At 52.4% G+C, this 15,632-nt stretch overlaps 1 protein-coding gene across 5 annotated transcripts in view; it reads right to left on the minus strand.

Moving 5' to 3' along the window:
* FARP1 (FERM, ARH/RhoGEF and pleckstrin domain protein 1) overlaps positions 1-15,632 on the minus strand; it is a 281,479-nt gene that overhangs the window by 1,623 nt on the left and 264,224 nt on the right. For all 5 annotated transcript variants that reach the window (XM_063102933.1, XM_063102932.1, XM_063102931.1 and 2 more), the window contains exons 18-26: positions 14,355-14,592; positions 10,845-10,975; positions 8,475-8,543; positions 8,166-8,255; positions 7,523-7,605; positions 7,303-7,415; positions 6,883-7,049; positions 1,915-2,022; positions 1,408-1,559 (exon numbers count right to left, since the gene is read on the minus strand). In XM_063102933.1, the coding sequence (XP_062959003.1) occupies positions 1,408-1,559; positions 1,915-2,022; positions 6,883-7,049; positions 7,303-7,415; positions 7,523-7,605; positions 8,166-8,255; positions 8,475-8,543; positions 10,845-10,975; positions 14,355-14,592 (1,151 nt within the window). The remainder of the gene's footprint in view (positions 1-1,407; positions 1,560-1,914; positions 2,023-6,882; positions 7,050-7,302; positions 7,416-7,522; positions 7,606-8,165; positions 8,256-8,474; positions 8,544-10,844; positions 10,976-14,354; positions 14,593-15,632) is intronic.

Here is a 15,632-nt window from a genome sequence, read left to right on the forward strand (position 1 = left end):
TTGTAGCAGAAGAGTTTGTAACTGAACTAGCAGCTAAACACAAGGTGGTTCTTGTTCCTGAGGAACCCAGTTTGAGAACTGGGGCCTGGGTACACTCAGTGTATGGAGTTGAAGTACCCAAGAGGTCTGTGCCTTCCCCAGGTGATATGGCAGTACCAAAGGCCACACGCTCCATTCTCAGCAGTTGCAGGGGAGGGGGCTTCTGCTGCTTGGGAGAGGCCTACTTTTTGCACAGAACAGTGGCCTGTCCCATCCTGCTTAGTTGTAGTAGTGAGAGCTCCATTTTTCTACTTGCATATTTCCAATGGTTCTCAACTGGGAGCGATGTTGCCTCCTGGGGGATGAGGTAAAGTCTGGAGACATTTTTAGTTGTCACAACTGAGGGGGCACTACTGGCATCTAATGGGTGGAGGACAGGAATACTGCTGAGTGTCCTGCAATACACAGGACAACCCCTCTCTCCCCTCCCAAATTATCTGGTCCTGAGAAACCCTGGGGTACGCCAAGCTTCCTGTGTGTGTGGAGGAATGCTTATTTTATATTTAGAAATCTCATCACAGGTCTTTAGGATCTTTCTGCTGCAAATCAAGATTATCTGTACCATAGTAAGACAGTCCCAACTTGGATAACACCTGCTATCACACTCAGTCCATCAGTCTGCGGTTTTTAGGTGTAATGGGAGCTTTAAACTTGGGTTTTGAACCACTGTGCTATTTCTGCGGAATTTACTAGGGACTGTGCGCAGTTCATGATTGGCCCTTCAGTTTAGAAATCCAAACAGCGTAGCCAGAAGAGAAGGGCCCCCTGCTCCTGGACAAGGTTCCCAGAGGCCCAGGATGTCTACTTGAAATGTGAATTTCAGGAAAAGCCTCAAGCCAGGGCTCGTACCCAACACCTGCTCTTTCCATTTCACTTTTGTGTCATGGCAAAATGAAGACTGCCACCCCCACCCCGGCGTCTTACCACAGCACGTAGGGTGGTCTCCCTAATACGGTAACCCTAAGAACTACTAAGATTTTTCTCCCTTCTTCGTATGGTCCTTTGACAGCCTTTTGGCTGTAGCCCAATCAGGAATGTTATGATTAACGACTGAAGCCACAGACTCGAAAATCTAAGGTTTTTGTTTTGTATCAAAAAGCTTTCTCTAGGCCTAGGCACGTAACGCCAGGCCAGCATGGTACTTGAACTCCCCAGAGAAGCGGGGACTCCACCTGCCGAGTCAGAACAGAAGCATGTGCTGGCGTCCGGCCCAGGGACTCTGGGTCTCACTAAACCTTTTCTCGATCAGCACTGGGCAGGGAACCAGGCCCAAAGGGGTTGATTCACCCGCTCACTTGGGAGGAATCCTGGTGTGGGGAAGTGTCCCCTTCCCCCAGGTGCTCTGTGCGCAGGAGAGGGGATGTCTACCTTTCAAACGTGTATTCACTTTCAGCCCTGAAGTAGTACACATGGGACTTGAAGTGCAGCTTGAACACGTGGTCTTTGTGGATGTTCTCAGACTCCGAGGGAATGGTGAGCGAGTATCCGAGCAGAGGCAGGCTGGCGAGGGGGTGATTGTCCTGGAAAGGGGGACAGAATGACTTCATGGAGGCGGCCTCTGGCGGCGGGTGTGTGTGGGGGGGTCCTGGGAGCCCAGGCAGCAAAGGGAATGGACCAGCGGCAGCTGAGCTTGGCCCAGCAAGTGAGACCAGGCTGGGGCACGAGCTGTCCCCCTCCCCTGTCCAACCTGAAGCCAGGTGGCCCTTTCTGAGGCTGAAGCAGGACTTCAACAGATGGATAACGTCATCCTTGAGAGTTGAGGGCTTCTGATGGATGGAGCTGTCCCCATAACTCCGGCTTCTCCGTCCTTCCAGAGGAAGGCTGCCTGGCGTCCCTGAGCTCTCCCAGCCCCCCTGCTCTGTGCGAGGCACTCACCTGGTGTGACTTGTAGAAGAACAGGCAGAAGTTTGTGAACACCACCCACAGTTTCTGCCACCCGTTGCTGTTTTTGAATTTCCTCAGCAGGTTCCCAGACAACTGATTCTGAAAGACATACAGGCCTGTAAGGAGCACAGACAGGGTGCCCGGCCAGGTCCTGCACTGAGGTGTGGTCACTGGCAGGGGCCCCGGGCTGAGGCTGCAGGTCTAAGCACAGGCTTCCTGGGCCTGAGGCCCACGGAGAAAGCCCTGGTGCCTGCAGGAGCTGATATGATCTGTTTGCCACCTCTGAACGTGACCTTATTTGTAAATAGGGTTGTCATAGGGATTAGTTAAGACGAGGTCACACTGGGGTGGGATGAGCCGACTCCAATGTGACTAGTGTCCTTAGAAGAAACGCAGGGACATCAGGGATGGTGCCCTGTGCAGAGGCAGCAGCACATGGAGGGCTGGATCTCCAGGCCAAAGAGCACCGAGGGTGCCAGAGAACAAACTAGAGGTGGCCGGGGCAGGCCCGGGGCTTTGCACTCTGGCCTCCAGGGCTGAGAGTGAGTGAATTTGTGTTGTTTTTGGCCTCCCAGGTTGTGGTACTTGGTCCTCGGTAGCAGACTTGTCGTCCCTCACAGGCAGCTCCTGACTGCCACCTAGTGGGGCTGGAAGCCACTCTCCTTCAGGCCCCTTGAGCACAGCATACAGCCTCAGTGGCTGACGCAGGCCTGACAAGCTGTGGCTCGTTCGTCCAAGTGACAGGGCCAGGGGAGACTGAGGTAGGAAATGCATGGTGGTGAAGTCACACACCTTGTGGTGGTAGTTAATGCCACCAAACTGTTCACTTAAAAATGGCCACAGTGGCCAACTGTGTGTTATATATATTACACCACAATAAAAAATTTAAATTTGCCTCAGTCTATTTTATTCTATCTCTTTAGGTCCCATCTAGGGATGGCTGGTAGTCGAGATCACAAAAGTTGGAAATGTCTCTGTCCTGCAGTTGCTCACAATCTGATGGGGGTGGCGGGGACAAGAACGGTGAGCTGCACCAAGTACACAAAGCCCATCTCTGTGGACGGGGGCTTGGTGGAACAGGGTAGGGCCATCCCAGGCCAAATAGGCAGCTCCAACCCTTGGTCACCCCGTGGCTGCCACCCACCGGCAGAAAGGACAAGGTTCCCAGCAGGCGCTGGCAGCATGACACTAGGGATTCGATGTAGCGGAGCATCACACGGTTACAGTGTGGAGGCCGGCCAGCAGAGGAGTGTGGCTCCCTTTCCTTATAATCAGTGTTTTTCCATGGAATTGGAGAAACTTCTTCAGAGAGAGTCCAAAAGACCTTTCCCTTATTTGCGATTAACTTTGACGACACAAAAGCCAGTGCTGCAGTGTGGTATACAGTCATCCCTCGGTATCCACCAGGGATTGGCTCCAAGACCTCCAGATATCAAAACCCACATGCTCAAGTCCCTGATACAAAATGATGTATTTGCACATAACCTACGGACATCCTCCTGTGTACTCAGTCATCTCTAGGTTACTTCTAATACCCGACACAACGTGAATGCTGTGTAAAGAGTTGTTATACCATATTTTTAAAATTTTGTGTTATTTTTTATGTTATTTAACTCCCTCCCTCCCCCCAGTATTTCTGACCCACAGTTGATGCAGAACTTGCAGATATGGAGGGCTGGCTGTATACACTTCATTGATCACAACTTAGGCTCGCAGTTTTGCAAAGCAGGGTCATTAGAACTCTGACTTCTGCCAGCACCTTCCATTCTTTCTGAATAAGTCTTTCTGGCCTTGCCGTCCAGATGGACTACATGCTTCCTACTAAGTGTGTGCTGGACCTTCCTTGCCCCTACTGTGCTAGTGGCCTCTGCAGTCTCCAGCCCTCCCCTTAGTCCTCCCCCTGACTTGCCCCATCTCCACACGTCACACAGTCCCAGAACGTCACACAGTCCCAGAACTCCATCCTCCTCTCCCTGTCACTGCTGAGCTCTTTGCCTGTGTGGCTGACTCGTGGGTCTGTCTCCAGCCTGGACTGCCTTTCCAGAAGAGTCCATGTCCTTGACCCAAAACAAGCTGATAACCCACTTCCCCACTGCCAGGCACAGCAGCCTCCCCTACACCTCTCTGACAGGGCCTTTTGGTCCCTCCCAGTTCAGGGTGCCCATAACTTGTCCCCATGGTGGGTTGGATTGTGCCCCCACAGATAAGTACAAGTCTAGACCTGGATACCTGTGAGTGTGACCTCATTTGGAAATAGAGTCTCTACAGGTGGAATCAAGTTAACATGTCATTAGGGTAGGCCCTAAACCCAGCATGGCTGATATCCTCATGAGAAGAGGGCATTTGGGCACAGGGAGAAGGCTACATGACCACAGCAGCAGAGACTGGAATGATATGTCTACAAACTGAGGGACACCAAGGAAGGCCGGCTGGCATAGAGGCAGGGAATGTGTTTTCCCAGGACCCTTCAGCAGGATCCAACTGTACTAGCACCTTGACTTTGGCCTTCTGGCTTTCAGCACTGTGAGAGGACAGAGTGCTGCTGTTTAACCAATTTGTGGTGCTGTGTCACGGCAGCCATCCTCCTGGTCCTCCTCTCTCTGCAGTCTGCTGAGACACTTCCCAGCTGTCCACGGTCTCCCATCTCTAGTCTCAAGAGACAACTGTCATTCCGCCTCAGAGCCTTCTACTGGCTCTGGTGGCTGCGTCCGAGCTCGAGACCCTGCATGTGCAGTGGGAGCCCCAGTGCCAGCCAAACTTGCCTACAGCTTTTCTTTTGAGGCCAGCTTGTCCTCAAGCTGTCCCCAAACCTACGCCTTACTCATTTCTACCTGCAGGAGTCATGCAGGAGACAACAGGGGAGAAACTGGGGCACAGGTCTGTGAGAAATCAGGCTGAGTCAGGACTGGATTTCACAGGACCAGGGCTCCTGGGCTAGTCAGGGCGGCCCACCATGGACACCAGGCTGCAGCAGTGCACCCTGGGAGGGGGGTTCTGGCAAGAAAGGGACATCTGCAGAGTGACAGATCAGCCAGAGCCACACCTGCTCCCTCATACCACACTGACCTACCAGCTGGCTTTCACGCTTTCTGCCAGGTTGGCAAACTTTCCTCAAAGGGCTGCATAGTAAATAGTCTTTGTGGGCCAAGAGGCAAAATAGAAGATACGTAATAACCACTTCAAAGTGCAAGAGCCACACTTTAGTTCGCAGGCCACGTACACTAGGTGGTGGCAGGATCTGGCCTGTGGCCAGTTTGTTGACCCTGGCTCTGTGCAGTCACCTAACCACCTAAACGAAAGATTGCAACCGTGTAGACTTGTTACCTGGAAAGAGCTGGGCCTGAGGAGGTGTCTGGGCCGCCTGGACCCTGACACTTGGGACTGAGAAAGAGACCCGAAACTTCAACAGCCCCCTGCCTTGAAAGTCGTCAGTCACACTCCGTGAAGGTCGGTGTGAAGGGAAGCAAGACGACTTCTGTCCACGCGCGACACTCACACCAGCTTCACCAGAACAGACGGACTGAGCTGGTGCAGTGTTTGTTTCCCATGAGACGGTCATAGGCTCTGCCCTGCCCCTCCATATAGGGTCCCCTTTTTCACTGCGGTACTCCCCTCCCCTGGAAGGAACCTCCGACTGGCAAGCTTTGCACAGGAACCCAGTGGACATGTGAGATGGATGGAGGATGCTGAGTCCAGAACGGGGACATCCACACAACACGAAGGCCAGGCACACGCAGGGAGGGAGCCCCCTGTGCACAGCCCCTGTGCACAACCCCGCGTGCACAGCCCCATGGTCGGGCCAGCTGGAAGGGATGTGTCTGAGGGAGAATCAGGGCCTGAACCTTGGATGTGTCCCCTTGATGCCTTCAGAAGCAGGCATGGGTTTAGAACACCAGCTGTAGCAGGAAACCCCATCAAGGCAGGCCCATGGAAGTGTGAAGGTCGCTTCTGAGAATGATCCTGAGACTCCCTAGAGACCACCCACTACAAGATGTTGGCACATTCACAGTCTGTTGGTTCAAAGAGCCCACAAACTACTGTCCTTGGCTCACAGTCTCTTATGTGACAATTTGGGCCAGGTGTGTTTGGGAATTAGACCTTCCTACATTTTAGATGGTGAGTCCAGCCTCTGCTACAGAAGGTTCCCAGTAGGGGCAGGGGGCAGGGGGCTGGGGCAGCAGCCCCAGGAGACAAACGCAGTGACGATTCCGTAGTGAAATGTGAACATTCACTCAGAACACCATGGAGCGTATAAACGGTCCCAGATTGCTCAGGGCAGGCCCCACTGAGAGTCAGAGATGAGGAAAACTTTCCTGTTTCGTGTTCTGGGCTTCAGGTGTTCTGAAAAGTCACTGTGGACTTGGATTTAAGAAGGATTAGGGAGTAGGGGTTTGGAAAGGCCTGGAAGCCTTCACAGTCGAGATCCAGGGAGAGACTCATCATCAGGCCAACTTTCAGGTGTGACTCCTGGAGCCCACCCGGAGAGACCCCTGCCCTGTGCTCCCATCTCCTTGGGTTCTTCATGAATTCCGACCCTCCAACTCAGCCACTACTGCCTCCCTGTGCCCTGATGCCACGGGTGGCTCCAGGACACAGTGGACACGGCCCCTGGAGCTGCCTGTCCCTTGGCTGTGCATCAGGGGTCCATTTCCAGGCCCCTCAGCATGTGGATGCACTGCTCGTGTACGAACCGACTCCCCACAGCTAATTCCATAAGAGGAAAGGAAACAGTGGAGAAGGGAGGATTAATCCTACAGGCAGCAGCGGACACTAATGGAAACCCCTAAATGCAAAAGCATCTCATGAAAAGGACGACACAGCTCAGCCCCACCTGCAGGATGACCAGGGTGGGCTCGGCAGGGCCCCTGGGGCTTTGATGCTTCCTGGGCGGGTGTGGCGCCAAGGGGCAGGCCCAGGTGCCCGCCTCACGTGTCCCCCGGCCGCAGCCTGCTGTCATACCTCCACTGCGATGCTGAAGTCCACCATGGAGACGCTGGTGTTGCGGTGCCAGCACACGTGCACCATGGTGTTGCCGCGGTGGGGGGCCTGGCGCTCCAGCGAGGTGCGCGAGGCGCTCAGGTCATCCTCTGACTCCTGGTCGGCTACTGTGGCTTCCTCGGGGGACTCTGCGGCGTGGGGGCAAAGGCAACATCTCATTTTTCCGTAGCAGAAAGGGAAGCCTGAGGAAGGCACTGGAAAGCTGGGGGACTCACAGCAGTCACAGTGTGTGGCACCCACGGAAGAGGAATGTCCCCCTGGCCCACCAGCCTCTGCCAGGGAGCCCCTTCCCCACCCACCGGCTTGCCCTCTGTGAACCAGACCACCCAGCCCTCTGCAGGCAGCCCTGCAGTGGCCGCAAAGTGTCCCTCTCACACTCACTGCTGTCCGGGGGGCTGCTGGCCAGGAACTCGGGAGTGGGGCCACTGCTCTTCTCTGCCAGGTCGATGGCCATCTGGATGTCCTCCATCCACTTGTCCATCTCTGATCTAGAACTGAGCACAGATGGGGGCGTCAGGGTTGCAGAGGCGGAGGGCAGGGGGCAAGTATGAGGGGTTCTGAGGCGGAGGGCAGGGGGCAAGTATGAGGGGTTCTGAGTTACCTGGCGGCCACCACGATGGACTGCCGCTGGCCCCGGAGCGTGAGGCAGTGGGGCACCCCCCACTCGTCCTCACTTTCCTCGATCTGTGGGACCAGAGTGCACAGTGTCACTGTTAAACAGCAAGCCAGGGGCCCAGCTCCTTTTCAGAAATTCACCGAATGGGCGACCGTGACAACTGAAGAGAAGGCAGCACTGAGCAGGGCTCGGGGGACCCAGCAGAAGGAGAAGGGGCTCCAGGGTTGGAGGTGGAAGGTCCAAGTGCACTGCATTTGTTCGGCAGAGCCCACAAATGCCCCTCCCTCCACCCCCTAAGGAGAATGGTGGCAAAAGCCAAGGTCACAATCCCATGCTGACCAAGGGTTACAGGCTGGGGACCCAAAGGACAAGGTGCTGGCGGCTCCAGCTTCTGCTGAGGCGGCTCCACCAGTCCTTGGCATGGGAGGCCCCATCTTCCAGGGCTGAGGCCAGGCACAGCCGGTCAGAGGCGACTTCACACCACCCTGTCACGTCGCCTCTCCACTTGGCTCCAGAAGGAACACACCTGTGCATCCCAGGTTCCCACGTGCAGGAGGAGCAGTGTCCCCAGAGCCCCGGAGAGGAGCCCGGTGGGCCCTGTCCTCGGGGGAGGGCGCCGCGCACTCACCGTCATGCCGTAGAGCGAGAGCTGCCCGTGCACTTTAAACTGGTTCGAGGCCGTCAGGCCCCTGCTCGTGTACAGCAGGACGTCGTTGAACTAGGGCAACAGGAGAAGGGCGCGGCGGTGAATGGCGCCGGGCGAGGCCACCCAGCACAGCCCACGTGCTGATCTCAGCCACTCGGGTCTGAGCCGCCCGCTGCTCCTCCTGCCTTCACGTCCCCCGCGTGGGTGGAGAGGCCCGGCCTCCTGGGCCCTGCTTGCCCCGTGCCAACACTGGTCCCTGGGTCATCGTGAGGACATAGCTGTCACACTTACCAGGAAGAACATGCGCTGCTGGAGCCCCTTCCCCGAGAGCTTGCTGAGGCTGCCCAGGCGGATGAACTCCTGTGGAGACAGCCACCCGAGGGCACTGAGCACAGATTCTGGGCTCCTCCCTGCCAGCCTGGGTCCCTGGCCCTGTGCTAAGCCATCTCAGAGCATCATCTCTCTCCTCAGGGGTGGCCATCAGCTCCGCCAAACAGAAGAAACTGAGGCTCAGTGTCCCCCGGGGTGGGGGAGCTGGAGCTGGGTTCACACTTGGGCCTCTCTGAGGACGATGACTATGCGCTTCTTCCCCAAGCTCTACGGCGACCCCCCCCACCCCACTATTAACTCTTGAGGGCATGGATCGCTTGGGGACAGGCACTTAATAAAAATGAAAACCAATCATTTTTCAGTGGTGGTAAAATAAACATAAAATTTACCACTTGAGACCTTCGCTGCCTTCCCAATGTTGTGCAATCATCTCTACTATCTAGTTCCAGAACTTGCTGCCTCTGAGGGTCCCCCCGGTTCCTCCCATTTCCTTCAGTGTTGACCTGAAACACTGAGGGGATGCGAGGCGGCTTGATGAGCCAAAGGATCAGGAAATAAGGGGTCTGAGGTCAGCCAGCAACACCCAACTCCAACTTCACCTCTATAAATAATAACGCCTTCCCTTTATTGAGCAGTAGTACGCACCTGACACCTCCTGGGTGCTCAGATTAGCTCCAAATGCCAGGTTGTAAGTTCAAAATTATGACTCCCATTTTTCAGGGGAGGCAACCAAGGAAAAAAATGATTAAGAAACTCACCCAAGAGCACCTGGCCAGTCAGTCAGGGTGACAGAGCCCGCATGTGGGGAAATGTCTATGCTGTTTTCTACAACGCTGTGTGATGTACTCAGTGACGTTATAAGTGTACGCGTAGTCTCTTCAACGAAATGTAGGTGGGGGAAAGGAAAGTAATAGGTACTGTGTCGTGTTTACGTATTAAATCTCATTTGATCTTAATGACCTACAAGGAAGAGGATATGTTCTGCATGTTACAGGAGGGAAGCAAATTCTAGTAGGGAAACACCCCAGCTCTGGGAGAGCTGGAATTTGATCCCAGCGCCACCTACTCCAATCCAATGCTCTCTTCATTGCACAGGGAAACCATTTCCTCAAAAAAGAAATTCTTTACAAATGGTCTGTTCGCCATGCAGCATTATATGCTAAATATTTTATAACGCTCAAAGTTAAGAGAAAATTACACTGATTCCACAGGGCTTTTCTAAGCGTTCCACATGGATGGGTGAATGAGGCTGTTGTGTGCTGAGGCCTGGCAGAGTTTTCTCACCAAAAGAGCTGAAGCAAATCCCAGCTTTAATTTCCACCCAGCGCTCACCACGTAACGCTTCTGACAACCTCTCACAACTTGTTTTCCAGTCGTGTTGTAATTGGGCTTTCTGACAGACATACCCAAGTGCGCAGGCAGCTTCCCTCACGTGCCCTGAGTTACACAGATTTAAAGTTTCCAGGGCAGCTACCTGTCACATAAGACTGAAAGGCCACAGCATACTGGATAATTGTCTGAAAGGTTAAGGCAGGCACGTGGCCATTCAAAGAGGCTAAAATTCTCTTCCGAACCAGGGTGATGGAGGGTTTGAAATGGGGGAGCTTAGGGATAAAGATCCCATAGAGATGTGATGAGCTGTAGCAAACTGAATGTCGTTTTGACTGCTTGCTAAGAAGAGAACTGAAAAAAAGAAGGCTTTTTCATGTTTTATGTTCCCTTGGCCTGGAAGGAGTGTGTTTGTGTAGTGAGACCTGATTCACTGTGAATGACCCGCATCGAATGAAGGGTGCTAGGTAGGTGAACAGCATAAATGAGCTTGCGTCTTTCCCAGAATTGTTTTCTGGCTAAAATTTTAATTTTGAATTAAAATTTAAGTATAGAAAATGCATCTTTAAAAAACACTTTATACTGACATGGGAATTTACAACATACTTTCGTGCACTAACTTTCTCTCTGGCTTTATATCACTATTTTACCCAATTATTATTTTTTTATCTGCCATTTTCATTGACTTAAATTTTAAAAAATAAACTATTTCAAATCCTCTCTGGAATATGGTAATGGAAAAAGTAAATAAGCAAATCAACTAATAAAGAGAAAAGGCAGAATGTGAGCTCAGAAGATGACTTTATCTCCTTCTAACACAATGATTCTGAACACTAATGTTCCAGACATTTTTCCAGTTGTCTCCCAGGTGCAGCGAAGCCACCGCAGAAGGAGGACATTTTGACTTCGAAGTGTCTCTAATAAAAAGGCTCAAATTCAAGTCCCTTAAATATCTCCTCTCTGGCTTTCCTTCAAATGCACACAGAGGTCACTGCTGCTTACCCTTCCTGGAATCACGAGATTGTCGATGCCGATCAGATCCTTCTTCAGCTCGTGCAGCTTCTGGAAGTTCTCCATCTTGATCATCGTGCTGTGGAGCTGTGCCACCATTTCAGTGATCTCTGCCAAAGCAGCTGAAGAAGGAAACAGACACGCACACTGCGGCATGAATGGCAGGCGAGGGTCTTACCCAGCAGCTTTCAACTCGGCACTCAGCGTAGTAATAATGTCCTCCAGTAGCTCCACGACATTACAAGCCATCCTTCCAGGGAAAATATTGCTATTTATCTATAATAAAAACTGAGTGGTTGACTTCATATATCTAGTTGCTTTCCTTTAGTTTCCCCAAAGTATCTTGAAAATGTAAGTGACCCCTTCCTGGCTACGTGGCCTACGGCTGTCTGTCCTTCAGTCAGAATGATTTGCTGGCTGAGAGGGGAAAGACACGGGAATAAGAGTGCGTGGAATTTTGTCCCAGGGCAGAGATTTTCCTTCCCCCACCTGTTACCTGGAAAGAACAGGGCACAGTGAACACAAGCAGGCCACAGAAAAATCTGGGGCTAAGTCAGCATCTTTTGGAGAGAGGGTCTAATCCATGTTGGGGCACTTCTGCGTTAACTAACGTTCCAATGCACCCCACTTCTTCCTTCTGCAGAAATTACACTGTTTACAAGGTGGTTGTGAAAAATAACTAAGATTCAACTTTATTTTCCAATATAGGCACATCTCCCCTATACCGGTAAGCATCCAACATATAAAAGGAGCTAATGCCCGACTAATACAAGTTTGCGCGGCACACAAACCCACAGTGGCTGAGCATTTGGGTAGCTTTGTTAAGAAAAGCAAGAAACATTTGTTGACTGAACTTCAACCTTCAGAACATTGAATACCTCCTTCCCCCAGCATTTCAGCCTTGGAAAGGAAACATTTAGTTCTCCTGCTTTCTTCTCTAGATGCAAAGTAAATGCTTCCTGGCTTATCACAGAATGCTTTGCTTCAGCTATAGTGACAAACCTCGGGGCCTGCTCGATGTTCAGATATTACCACCTGATCTGGTCCAATAACATTTACTGGGTACCCAATGCTCAGTGGGCTGGGAGTGCCAGGCTCTAAGAGGAAAACGATGGTGCCCTGACCCCCAGGTGCCCACGGGCAGGGCGGGCAGGGCAGGCAGGGTGGCCAGGGCGGGCTGGGAATGGCCACTGGTGCTCAGCCCCACTCCCGTTCAGGAAATCTACACTCAGACATACCTTGTGTCCTCAATCTTTCCACAGTGATGCCACCTTATGTTTTAAGCGAAGTAACAAACACTTCTTTTCCATTTAATTGTCAAGGACAGACTATTCCCACTGGGGGCTGTTAAGATAAATAGTAGAATGCAAACTGGGCAAGTCTGCCAGGATAGCACATGCCAAATGGGACATTCCCTCCCCGTCATGCGTGACACATCTGTGGAGTCCTCAGGGCTGGGAGGGGTGGTGGTCATCTCCTCCAGGCACAGTGACTCGCAGTGCCGACACACAGGACAGGAGGGCGAGGGGAGCTCAACCTCAAGGGTCAGGCACAAACTGAGGCTTAAAGGGGATTCTGCTAGGAGTGGCCAAGGAGGTGGTGGCAATGACTCCTGGCAGAAGCGACGGGACGTCCGAGGCGCGGGGAGGCAGTTTGTTTCGGAGACTGACGGCCTGCCACACACCACGTCAGGGGCACCTCTGCTCCCCTTCCATGAGTCCCCAGTGTCTCAACTACTGTGCCAAGTCTATTGGGTTGTCTTTTCAAAATGCTAACTTACAGGAGTCCTCTATGTACTCTGGACACTCACAGTGATTTTTCAAGAACAAGTCTGACGTCACCATCCCCCACCTGAAAACCCTTCCTGCCTTCTCTTCCCTCTTAGGTTAAGGTCTTGCAGGGTTTATAAAATCCTGTGGGATCTGGTCTCTGCTCACGATGCCAGCCTCATTTTTGCCACTATCCCTGTGCAGTCCACACTGCAGACACACAGCTGCTTCTACTTTCTGGAATGTTCCCAGCCTCTGTCCCCTTTGGATTTGTGTGTGTGCTACTCCCAACTCTATTCTCCGCACCCTCCCCTTATTCAGGAAAATTCCTATTTATACTTTAGCTTTAAACTCAGACATCCTTTCCCTCAGAGGGCCACCCCTAAGCCCCCAAGGCTGCGTCCAATGCCCCGGTTCCAAAAGCGCCATGCACTGCCCTCTCGTGGCCCTATTGCAGCGTTGGTCCCCGCCCAGGTCCCCGTTTGTGGGTCCTGTGAGGGCAGGGGCTGCATTCTCCTTATACACCCAGCACAGGTGCGCAATGAGTACCAGGTGCGTGAGAGAGTCAATGGGCCAGATCAGGAAGAGATTAGATTTTAGCCTAAGGCAGTCAGGAGTCACCCGGGTTTTAAGCAAAGAAAGAAAGAAATGCATTTAGAAAAAGACAACACACGTGGCTTAAGAGATGGGAGGTGTTTCCGTTTCTTTAGGCAAGAGAGAGGGCCTTGACGTGCTAGTGGGTGTGCAAACCCATGCGATCTGTTCAAGAGCCACCTACGAAGAACCCGCTCTGTGACATCCCTGGCTGGAGAGTGTAGGGGGCTCAGCAACTAGCCCTGACCCTCAAGGGACTTACGTCCAAGACCAGAGAATACAGACACCAACAGGCCACATGTAACCCTAGACAGAACGGTTCAAAGAGAAGATGCAGAACCAGTGGGAAAAGCATGGTCTGGAAAAGCAGCTCTGACCTTTTACTGAGGGACACTCACAAGTCCCTTTCCCCTGCTGAGGCTCGGTTTGCTTATCTGTAAAATGGGATGAAGCCACTGACCTCATGAGGCTGTTAAGGGGGTGCAGGTGTGAACACTGGTGTGCTCCCTCGCACAGGACCTGGCCCAGGGGCTGAGCAAGTGACAGTGGGTGACGGTATCATGAGATAATAGGGTAAGATAAGCTCAAACCCGGGTTCTGTGTTAGGTTCCAAATTATTTCCTTCCCAGCTGTGTGACTCTGGGCAGCTTCCTTAATCTCTCTGGTCTCAGCAGTCCCCGTGTGTAGAATGAGCTCTCCCACACCTCAGGCTTGTCTGAAGCTTACAGTTGACACAGGTGAAGTGCTTAGGGTGACCGGCCCATGACAAATGCCCAGCAGCAATGAGCAAGAGTATCTGTGATGAGCCACGTTCTGTGGCCGGTCCAAGGAGGGACTGAGGAGGTTCAGCCGTGCAGGTAGAGGGACGCTTCCTGGAGGGGCTGCTGCAAGTGGGGCTCCTCCAGGGTTCTTTGCACTAAACCACCCAGGAACAAAGGAGAAAATACATGCGAAAGGGGAAGGAAGAGAGGTGTCCTAATGATCATTAGCACCTTGTTTATGCAAAGATCACACGAAACAGAAAACATCCCAGCAGATACTAAAAGTCACTTCCTGCCCTGCATGGTGATGACGAAAACGTGGGACACGCTGTCAGCAGACCTCTCTCCCGGAGGAGCCCCTCCCTGGCTATGCTCACCTCGGCAGTCCCTGAAGTCGCCGTGGCTTGGCGGGTGGTGCTTGCACAGCCGCTCCAGGACCTGCTTGTAGTGCATGAGCCGCTGCAGCGGCCGCAGCAGGAAGGTGTTGAGCGGCAAGTAACACACCTTCTGCAGCTCGAAGTCTCTGCAGAAGCTCTCCAGTTTCCGGGAGCTCCTGATCCCGTTCTCCAGCGCCTCCAAGGCCTCGCTGTGCTTCCACAGGTGAGCTGCCAGGTGCTTGTGGGGGCAAGAGAAGGAAGGGGTGGGGGGTCCTGGTCAGTGGACCCGAACCTTCATGTGTTTCGTCCAGTTTGACTCATGGAAATGAAGGGCACCTTTGCTCTCATATTTCATCCAATCTATTTAATTTTGTTAATTTTTTTCATATTTCACCATCCACTTCATTATTTCCACTAAGTTCTCAGGATGAAATGAAAAGCTCTACTAAGGTATTTGGCAGTTTAAAATACCCAAGGATAATAAGATATATGAGACGTATACATAATATTAAAGGTATAAATGTTCTTTTAAAAACGAGACTAGCAAAACTAAGAGGAAATATGTGAACAGAAGCTCTTTAAGGGGAGGCCTATGGTTTTCTTCTAAATGTCACAATATGACCAACAGACCAGGGCCATTCAGTAAACCTGACAGTTAACAAAAAAATACATTTCTGTTCACTCACCCCATTTATTCCTACAATAACTGAGCGTCCACCGTGAGCCCCTGCTCCATTTGACACATGGAGGTGAATGAGGACTAGGCATGGTCCCTACTATACTGGGCCACGGTGGACACAGAAGCAGGGCAGGAAGCTTGATGACAGGACATCAGAGAAGGAACTGCATCCCCAGGGCCAGGAAGGAACTCAAGGGAAGGACACTTCTGGATGGGTAAGGGCTGGGCGGAACCGAGGACACCCCGGGACATGAGGACAGCAGTCGTCTCCAAGTCTTACTCAAAATGACTTCCCGGGGTAACTTAACTTCTTGTGTGCTGGTAATTCTCAAGTCTAGATGACTAACCCAGACTGTGGTCCAATGTTGGGGACATCTCCCCTCCCACGCACCACAAAGAGCTGGAAACACTGTATCCAAACACAAACCTACTACCTCCCTCCTCCACCGGTGCCGCCTCATTTATTCTAACTTCAGGGCTGCTTACTCAGGACAGAAAAACCCGGGGAGCATTCCAGATTCCTTCTTTCTTTGAATCCTTCCCTATCAATTCAACATCCTAAAAACATCAGACCTTTTCCCTTCCCATCCCCACGGTCA

The sequence above is a fragment of the Cynocephalus volans genome, chromosome 7 (assembly GCF_027409185.1).
Source record: "Cynocephalus volans isolate mCynVol1 chromosome 7, mCynVol1.pri, whole genome shotgun sequence".
Lineage (NCBI taxonomy): Eukaryota > Metazoa > Chordata > Mammalia > Dermoptera > Cynocephalidae > Cynocephalus > Cynocephalus volans.